General features: G+C 35.1%; 1 protein-coding gene across 1 annotated transcript; it reads left to right on the top strand.

The window, feature by feature from the left end:
* Nucleotides 1–561: 561 nt before the first annotated feature.
* On the top strand, nt 562–9,200 carry LOC110023103 (probable protein phosphatase 2C 33). The gene is given in 6 exon segments (XM_020722339.1): nt 562–742; nt 1,822–2,020; nt 2,023–2,198; nt 2,289–2,406; nt 8,128–8,351; nt 8,495–9,200. Coding segments are annotated over 6 exon segments (1,215 nt in total). The 5' UTR covers nt 562–652; the 3' UTR covers nt 8,903–9,200.
* The last annotated feature ends 1,228 nt before the right edge of the window (nt 9,201–10,428 follow it).

Raw genomic sequence — 10,428 nt, 5'->3', positions numbered from 1 at the left:
CGCTTGCGCGTACGCGCTTGAGAGAGAGAGAGAGAGAGAGAGAGAGAGTGGTCGATCTGTTCAAGAAGTTATTGCAGGACAATTTCGATTTCTTCTTTCCATCTGTTTCTTGGCCGTTCAAGGTATGGATCTCTTGCTCATGTTCGCTCTTTCATCTATTTCCCATCTTTCTGCGACTTGGTTTCTCTTTTAATGGAGAACTTCGTTTGATTCTGAAAGCATATGTTCCCGTTAGGTTTGCCAATTTTAAGGCGAGTATCTCTTGAAGTTTATAGAGTTTGAAGAAAAAAGGAGGGGAGCAAACAAGGTTCTTCGATTGACGAAGTGGAACTTGTGCTGATTTCACCGGGGCCGTCTAGGGGTCCGTTTGTCGTGCGAGGAATCGACGGAGCTTTCAATAGAAAACGGCAGGGTAAGCTGTTTGGCTGTTCTGGAGTGCATACTCGATTTTTTGAAGGCCCTGAGCACGGGCTCTTGCCTGTCGCCGGATGGCGGCGGGAGGAGCGGCTTGGGGCTATCGTGTTTCGGGACTGGTTCACCGACTTTGGGCCAGCAGAGGGGAAAGAAGGCTGGGAGGAGGCAAAGTTTGTCCCGGCACTCATCTGTTGAGTCGAACCGTGGTAATGAACAACTCCAACGGATTCCGGGAAGGATGTTTCGTAATGGGGAGAGCGGAATAGCCTCCCTCTTCAGTCAGCAGGGAAAGAAAGGGGTCAACCAGGATGCCATGATTGTGTGGGAGGTATAATTACTTGTGAATTTTTTATGGTTCTCTTTGTTTGTCTGTAATTCTTTCTCAATTTTGCAGTTGCTTCTCTTACTAGGGTTTCTTTTGCTCTCGATTTTTTATTTTTTATTTGCTTTTTCGAGTTTTTCTGCATCATTTAACTGAGGATGGATCATGGTATTGTGTTCTTGGTGCTTGCAATTTGTTTTAGCTGATCAGTTTTTGAACGGGTTCTTGTAAAAAAATTATTTTTTATCTACTTTTGACTGATGGTTAGTTCTTTTTATGGAAAAAAATAACGGTACGCTGCTACTTTCTCAATTTCTTACATTGGCCTTATGCTAAAGATCTCCTATATGGTCGGCATGCAAGTCATAAGAATCTATGATGTGTCGAAATGATTTAGTGCTTGACACATGAAGATACAGATGCGTTGTAGGTGTGACACGCGTCCAATTTCGATTAAAATGTAATAAATAATATCACGTATTTCTTATTTCACAATTTAGGCAACATAGTATAATGGAATGATACAACTGGAAGTCCAGAATATTGAGGTTTCTAATATTTAAAAGAAAATAATCATTGCTTTTAAATTATTATTATTTTTTAAATTTTGTTTTGTTTGGGGGTTGGGGGGGTGGGGTGTAAAAGATTCTTTTTTTTTTAAGTATTTTCTTGTTTTAGATATAAAATATTTGCCATTGGATGTTTGATAGTTTGCATTGTATTTAATTTAATTTGTATATTATGTTGATCTTAAAGTTTTCAATAATATTTGGGTAATGCATTTTCATGTTAATATTCATGCATTAGTAAGGCTGATTTGGCGACCAATTTCTTTTTTTTTTTTTTTACTTTTGTTCTTGTTGGCCCAAGTTTCATGCCCCGAGTATAATTAAGCTTGATTCTTTTGGGAGTTGCTATGTGATACTTTTTTGTCAGATATGCCTCTTTACATGACTTTTGATTTTTTAATTTATTCTTCAAATAGTTTAATTTTATTGAAGCCATAAAGTTAATTAAAAATTATAGATCTTCCTTGATTTGATTTTACTTTTTAACAATTGGAAATGTACATCTTTTGCTTGTAGAGTTTTGGTTCAAGGACGGACACAGTTTTCTGTGGTGTCTTTGATGGCCATGGTCCATTTGGACATATGGTTGCGAGGAGAGTAAGAGATTCTCTTCCTTTGAAGCTGAGTGCTCAATGGAAAGTGAATCTGGGAAATGAGGAGTCAAGACAGAACAGCATAAAGGAATCCTCACCTCAGATGGGACGGCGTCTATATGCTTGGAAGACGAGTTAAGGGCTTCCAATTATTTGGAGGAGGACAAGCTTCCACAAGTGTACACTACATTGAAGGAGTCATTCTTGAAGGCATTCAAGGTCATGGATAAAGAACTTAAATCAAGTCGAAAAATTGACTGCTTTTGCAGCGGCACAACTGCAGTCACCCTGGTGAAGCAAGTAAATGCTTTGAAATTTAAAGTTTTCTACAATAATTAGTTATAATTTTTCATTTCAACTTCTTGATTTCGGCATGGATGCTTTCTTTAGGGTCAAGACATTGTGATTGGAAATGTCGGAGATTCCAGAGCCATCTTGGGTACAAGAGACCAAAATGACTGTTTGGTTGCAGTTCAGTTGACTGTGGACCTGAAGCCAAATCTTCCTAGTATGCAAATCAATTTACGGCTCTGTACATGCTAATTTCATGTCCAAAATGACTGTTTGGTTGCTGTTATAAAAAAACATGGAGTTATAAGTATATTTAGCTTTCACCAATTATTTCTCTTGACAATCATTTGTCATATTTATTGAGTACCATATCCTTTATTCTGCCGCCCCTAATTGTTTGCCTATGATGATCATAACTTGTATTCCATGCAGTAACTTTAGATGCAAAATCAGTTCCATCATTTCTTTTTTGATGGTCATATTTTTGTTTTTGTTTTTGTTTTTTTTTTTTGGTTGAGAAACAAATGCATTCTAGGGTGAACTAAGCACACTTTAGCTTCTTCACTGTGAGTTATCTCTCTGGCTTTCTCCATCATCCTAGTGAGGGAATAATGGTTAAAAATTAAAGCAAATGGTCCTTTCATATAATGTTCCAAAAAATTAGAAAATAAAAATGCTTCGCTTATTTTGTAAATTTTAGATATAATCTACCCTCCTGTCATGTATACCTTTTCATCTAATGTGGTTGTCCTTTTATTTTTGAAATATAGTGCTTTTGCGATTTCATTGGTTCTTGTTACAGATAACTGAGTTAAGATCTTTTTGGCGAGAATGATTCAATTGAACTATGCATATATGCATTGAGAGATGATTAATCATTTAGCCACTGTTATATATTAGTTTGTTTTATATAGCTTTTATGGTATTGTTAGAAAATTGCTACATTTTTATTTAGGCTCATAACAAGTCTTTTTTCATAAACTTTGATTTACCATTTTTATCTTTGTTGATTATAATAACCTACATCCACATGCTCCAGCCGTATTGCACATTATTATTTCTATGTATTTTATTGTTTTCATCATTTTTTGAATCTCACTGAACCAAACTTAATGGCGAAGGGCGCACCATATCACAAAGGTCATTGTGGAGCCTTAATAGATAGTGCGTTGTGCACACACCATTTTAAACATGACACGTAATATGTAATATTAAGAGTTATGAATTAAAAAAAAAAAAAACTATTAAATTTAATTGTACAACATCATGATAACTAAAATAACAAAAATAATGTGGAAGTTCAACTGCTCAATAATCAACATCTCAATAGTTTAAAATTCAAAATCATTCCATTTTTTTAAAAGCATAATATTTTCATAGGATGTTAAATTAATCATCTAAAGAATAATCATCATCATAAGCCAAAAAAGCCTCATTTCCATCATGTGCATCATCATCTCTTTAACCATATTCTTCTGCATCACCCTCATCATCTTTATGTTCACTTATAATAATGTTAATCTTTGATGAAGATCCCTTCTCTTTGCCTTTAGGTTGTTGTCTAATACAACTTATTTCATAAACATCTGCAACTTTTGCAACAGTTGTTCATGTCAAATCATCTTCATCAATAATAAACTTATTACCTTTATCTGAATGTTCATCCATTTATTTTTAGTTAACCGCCCATTAACATCCTCTATCCATTCAAAGATATAGGGTCAATAACATTATGATTGTTATATTTATGAAATAAAGCTTAGTATTTTACATGAACTAAGTTTTTGAGGAGATCTTGATCCATTCAACTTCATCTTTTGCTATGAAGCTGCAATTAAAAATTATAAAATCCAGTAATCTATAAAGTCTGATGATAAGAACCAATACATAATTTATGTTTCATAATTGCATATTGAAAGATGCTCACATACAGATGAACTACAAGTTAAGCTAAACACTTTAATCGTAAAACTTTGTTAGTGCGGGGCTTCTTTGTCATATTTTAGCCATTAATCATTTGAGAAGTATTTAATAATTTTCAGTAATATTTAAATTTAAAATTATTATTTAATAATATCTGTAATTTTACTGAAATCATATTACCTGGTGCTTGAATGGTTTTTTGTCTTACAACTGAAGGAATTCCAAATAATCCTTCTCCCCTAATATACACACTTAACTCATTTCTTATCTTCTTCATCGGCATCTTTAGTTAATCTTGTAATGCATGCATATAATTCATCAACTATTTATTTATCTTTTGTAATTTTAGGCTCACTGAAAAAATATTCGAGATTTAAGAAAAGTGCAGCTGCATGCAAAGGTCAATAAAATTGCATTTTCTATCTTCTATCAATAATTTTAAAAATCTACTTGTACTTGTCACTATCGGTAAAATGAGCAATAATGAGGTCTTTAGCCCTATCCATCGTTTCATAAATATAACCATAACCTATCAGAGGTTTTTTTTCTCTATCAACCAATCTAATGACCTTCAACAACGGCCACCAATTTTGATGCATATATCACAATGTTCCATAAAGATTGCTTTAAGATAGCTTGCTGTGCCTGCTTTGCCGCCCTTGAATATGGTACAAAACAAATTTCTCACATGTGATTATTGTTGCTGAAAAAGTTGTAATGTTAAGAAGTTAGTGACAAATCAAAATTTTGCAGTGTTAAATAAGCGGTTTTTGATCTGTACATCCCCTCATTAAGTCTAGCAATCTAGCAATCTTGGTCTTGAATAAATGAAACTATGTACAACAACTGCCTTTTGAAAATACTATATTTAATTTTTGAATTATGAATATGTCATCCATCATTAAATCTAAATAGTGAGTAGCACAAGGAGTCCAATAAAGTGTGGATATTTATCCATCAATTTCTTTCTTACTATAATTTCTCAAAACATCCAACAATCAATAACTGAAATATAATAAATATTACAATTAAATCAAATTGAAATATATGGTTAGAATTTTAGTCACTAACCAACAGCAATATTCTCAGAAATATTATCAGTGATCACTTGGATAACATAATGTGGTCCAATCTTCTCGATAAATTTGCTAAAGAATTCAAACATCATTAACATATTTTTTGATTAAGAGGTAGCATCAAATGACTCTATGAATGCTGTTCCTCTAGGACAATTAAAAAAAAAAAAGATTTCACCAAATTTTTTTCATTACGAGCTGTTCAGCTATCGGCCATAATTGAACAACCATATATATGACAAACTTTTTATGGTGTTGCAACAATTGTGTGTTCGACCTCTTTTCTCAAATATGGCACCCAAACCTCATCATAAGTGGTTGGTTCATCCTATGACCAATTTGTCTAAATGCTTTCACTACTGCCAGGAAGGTTTCATATTTAACCGTGTTGAAAGCCAACATCATACATCCAATGACAAAATACTTGAGCTTCTCTTTCTATCACCTCCTTCCTATCAGCATGCATGTCTTTCTGCATTTTACAGTTTCATTGCTTTAATGGGATTTGGGTTAAAGAATGTTTCTATAGGTTCTTCAGCAGCTTCTGCCTTCAAATCCTTAATCGTTGAAGTTACTGAACTTTGACTAGAGACATTTGATTTTGATGCATGATATCTTTTTGATGGTCCAGGCTCTCCAACACATAAAATATCATCATCTATCATCAAATTAAAGTCATCAACTCATCATTACTATCGTGTGGTATTTCATTACTATGATCTTTCAACTCCCTCATAGACTCTAATTTCATGTTAATCCTATTGTCAATTATATGCGTATTCTTGACTTATTGGGTCATGGTCATTGGTTTTGTTTCCTTTGGGCATCAACTCCTTAATTGGTTATCACCTTCTTTGCCCAGCCAACGCCCTTTCTCGGTCAACTAATGCAATCCATTCTTCCTAGCCGATGCAGTAATTTCCTGGTCAGCATCCACTTCTGAAGCCAACTGATACCAACTTGTCTTGAATGATCGAGACTCTCTTTGCTCTGGACACTCTAGGATCGGATGGTGCAAATTTTAATTGTTTGTTTGGTGTCCTCTTCTTGGTTGACAGATGCAATTATCTTTGCTCAATCAATAATACCTGCTCTACTGAACTAACACCCTAACTTGGGTTAATTGGCATAACATATTATGTTTGGTCGCTTTTCTCTTTGCCCAAAAATTGCACAGGTTGGCTAATAACACCTTTCCTTTGGGCGGCTCTCACCCCGATGTCATCTTCTTAGTGCCAGCTCTTTGAAAATTGAAGATGCCGTCCTTTGCTTCTGGTGGTTTGCTGTGCTTGATACCTTCCTGCCTTAGCACCCATCACCATCATCTCAATGTCATCCTTTACGTTTGACATTGATCAGTGACTTTCCTTCCATCCACATCCCTACTTTGATATTTAGTGCCAGTCTTTGGGCACCATCCTTTTTGATTGACACTCAATAGTTTCTTTTTGCCTAGCAACACGACCATCTTATGCTCGATGCTATTCTTTGGGTACCTTGGTTGGCATAAAATTTATGTCTTTCCTGCCTGGTGCTAGCAATTTGGAATATCACACTTCTGCATCTAGTTTGTGCATGATGACCGACTTGACGTGCGCTCTCGACTTGGTGTGACAATTTGAGTAAAAAAGCAGGGTTTGGTCCAACTTAAATATTTTCAACCAAAATCAGCCCTTTTATTAAGCATGTTAAAAATTTCAACTCGAATTCGGTTCAACTAAATTTGTGTCAGATCCTACATAGCATGAAAAGCACTCAAGTCATGTATGTTTTAGTACCATAGCTATCCTAAGTGAACGTGAAAACTCAAAAAAAAAAAAAAGGAAAGAAATGGCAAAATCTTACAATTTAATATGAGTTATTTAACCAAAGAATATTATAATAAAATGGATGAAGTCATTATTTTTGGGTTGAACTTAACTTGATCTGCCATGATCAAAATTTGATCTGTTTTTCTTAGATTACTTAAGCTAGCGTGAATCTAAAATGGTTGACCCAAACCCAAAATTTGTGTTGGGATTGATTTGGGTTTTCATGTCTGGTTTAAAATTGGCCTATCGACCTAGAATGTCATTTCTTATAATTTATTCTTATGAATTCTTGCCTTAATTACCCTTCTTTGGACGCTTATGGACTAGACCTAGCCTATATGTTTCATGAAAGGCTGATGATTTTAGTTAATCCTGCTATAGATTAAAATTTTCCCCATTTTAAAAAACGGAATTTCATAGTGCTGCCCAAAAGTTCTTCCTAAGACAGCCACTTCTAGTTGTTTCCAGTTCCTACCAAGCATTGTGCTATAAAGGCTATCCTCTAACTTCTTCCAAAAGTCAACCAAGCTTCGTTGACAACCATAGGTTTTTTTCGTTGATTGATAATTTTTGGGTTGTGGGGTGTTTAGTTCTCTTTGATTAAGAAAAAAAAAAAAAAAAACTATTCCTTAGATGCCGCCGACATTGCAAATGTTGACTCAACAATTGTCATCAGGACACTTCACCTTTCACACTTCCAATTGTAGCACTGCCAGCCAATTCCACCTATTGGCTTCTTAGAGGATGACATCGGTTCTCTGAGCACACTTAAATCATTTTTTGTCCGACGCCATTGAGTTCATCAAATTGGTTGGCTCACCACATGCATGCGTTCAGGCTGGCTGGTTTGTTGTTCCCCCATGTTACGCCAATCATCTGCCATTCTATTAATAGCTATGGTTAATCCTTTTTAAAAATGATTTTTGCCATCCCTTTTCTGCGGTCATTTCAATGTTGATTCAGAGCACAAATGAATAATAAAGTCTATATGTGAAGGAACTATAGTCATATTAATGTTTTGGTCTTTGTCGTGCTTTTACATGATGCCAATTGATATTCTTATTTTTGCTCTGTATTACAGAATTGTATCAAACACTTATCTTATTATTGAGAACCTTAAATTTTCAGAGGAAGCAGAGAGAATTCGACGACAGAAAGGCAGGGTTTTTGCCCTTAAGGATGAGCCAAAGGTAGCACGGATTTGGTTGCCAAACTATGACTCTCCTGGCTTAGCCATGGCTCGTGCTTTTGGCGATTTTTGTCTCAAGGATTTTGGCCTTATCTCAGTGCCCGAGTTCACTTACCATCGCATCACCGAGAAGGATGAGTTCATTGTTTTGGCTACTGATGGGGTATGTAGACGTCAAAAATACTTTTTTTTTGTATATATTCATGAATTAAAGAATTGCCAAAATAATTATTTCATTCGTGAAGAAGCCATTGTCCAATTTGATTGTCCAATGATGTTATGTTTATCCTTGACAAATACAAACAGATCTGGGATGTGCTTTCCAACAGTGAAGTCATCAACATCGTTGCATCTGCATCTGATAGATCTTCTGCTGCCCGTTCCTTAGTCAACCATGCGGTTAGAGCATGGAGATTTAAGCATCCAACCTCCAAAGTTGATGACTGTGCTGTAGTCTGTCTATTTCTGAACAATGATGATCCCGAGATCAAAGAACCGACCATGGATGCATCGGACGCAAATGGAGATAAGCTGGAGCCATCCAATCTAGACAACCATGGAACCGCCGGGTCCTCAGTGGAGGAGAGCAGTAGTGTTATAGATGATGGATCTCCCTCTCTTCTGAGTCCTCCTTCAACGACTGAGAATGAGGATTGGTCTGCGTTGGAGGGCGTGACACGAGCGAACACCTTGTTGACCCTGCCCAGGTTTTGAGATTGTGAGGCAGAAATCTCCTGGCAACAAAGCTTAGAAAACAGATGCTGCTGCGGGGTAAACAACCTTCCACATTTGATGTATTTTGTTTCTCTATTGATTTTGAACATGCATCATGAGAGCTGCATCAGCTTTATAGGCGCCCATCCTGATGTTCTCTTTACTTTCTCCCTTGTGGATGTACTACTTGTTCCAGTTGTGAGTAGGATTGTAGTTTTTGTTAGATCCCAACTCAAAAACATCACTGTCATGCTTCTTGTTCTTCCTATTATGAGCTATTTGAGTATGATTTCATGTATGCCACTTCTTCATTTGTTTTTAATTTTTATTCTTTACATTTCTCATATAAATATATATATTTTTATCTCGATCTCCAGTTTTTTTTTGTATATATATAGCTGTTATTGATATCGGTTAATTTGCTGAAAATATGAAGTCGGTTTCAGTGATGTGAGCATATGAAAGATGATAGTAGTCTAGTTTTAGCAATGCGAAGACTTGGTGATATGTTTCTGAAATTCATTATTTGTGTTTTTTTAGACTACAGTTGGAGCGATTTTTTTCATTTAGCATACTTTAACTTACTAATTTAGTGGCTTCCATTAATCTAATTGTTTGAATGAGTTATAACATATGAACATGTTTTCATCACCTTCTAGCAATGAAAATTTAACCTTAGGCTTCAATTTGAGCTTGTCTCTTAAAAAAAAAATTTAAGGGACATCTACTCGCATAGCAAACTATTCTCAAGTATTTGTAAATGTTGCACCTAAATTTTCATATATACATGAATAGCACTCAAATCTTTATTATCACATGAAAAATAACAATATGATCACATTTCGGATATGGAATGTAAATTTTCATGCATTAGTTTCAAGCACCAAAGTGTTATGTATGTGTATAAGTTATCGGCGGGTCTTCATTCCAGAATAACACGGGTCTTCACTTGAAGAGAGGTGGTCTAATTATAGGTACTAGAGGTGGTGTGTTTTGGTCTTTTGGCGAGTATATTTTCAAAAAACGTGATCAAACGATACATATTAATCATCCTTGATTGTAGGAGATTTTTTAAAGATTTGAGCGCCTTATTGGCCTCAAAATTAATGGAGCATATGCTCGCTGGATTCTTCCCATTGAGATGCTCGACTTGAACATATAACCTTCTAATTGATAATCCAAAACCTCCAAAAGTAGTTTAAAGGCTTGTTCTGAACTTGATTGGATCAATTTTAGTCTCATTGAGTTTGTTTTGTCGAGAAAAGTAGTTTAAAGGCTTGTTCTGAACTTGATTGGACTTAGATTGGATAGTCTGACTATAAAATTATCGAAATTGGGGAGTGTGATGATCTTTGATTTGAAATAGGAATATTTTTTGTTCAAAAATATCTCGAGATTTGTACAGGATGATAAAAATTTATTGATGACATACTAATTGCCCCACATTTTCAGGCGATGTTGTCTATCTCATCCGAAAATTAATATTCCAAAAAAATTTTATTTTGAGACATTTTGATTCGTTCTTG

Source organism: Phalaenopsis equestris, unplaced genomic scaffold (genome assembly GCF_001263595.1).
Source record: "Phalaenopsis equestris unplaced genomic scaffold, ASM126359v1 Scaffold000002, whole genome shotgun sequence".
Lineage (NCBI taxonomy): Eukaryota > Viridiplantae > Streptophyta > Magnoliopsida > Asparagales > Orchidaceae > Phalaenopsis > Phalaenopsis equestris.
This window is presented reverse-complemented; position numbering and strand designations above follow the sequence as displayed.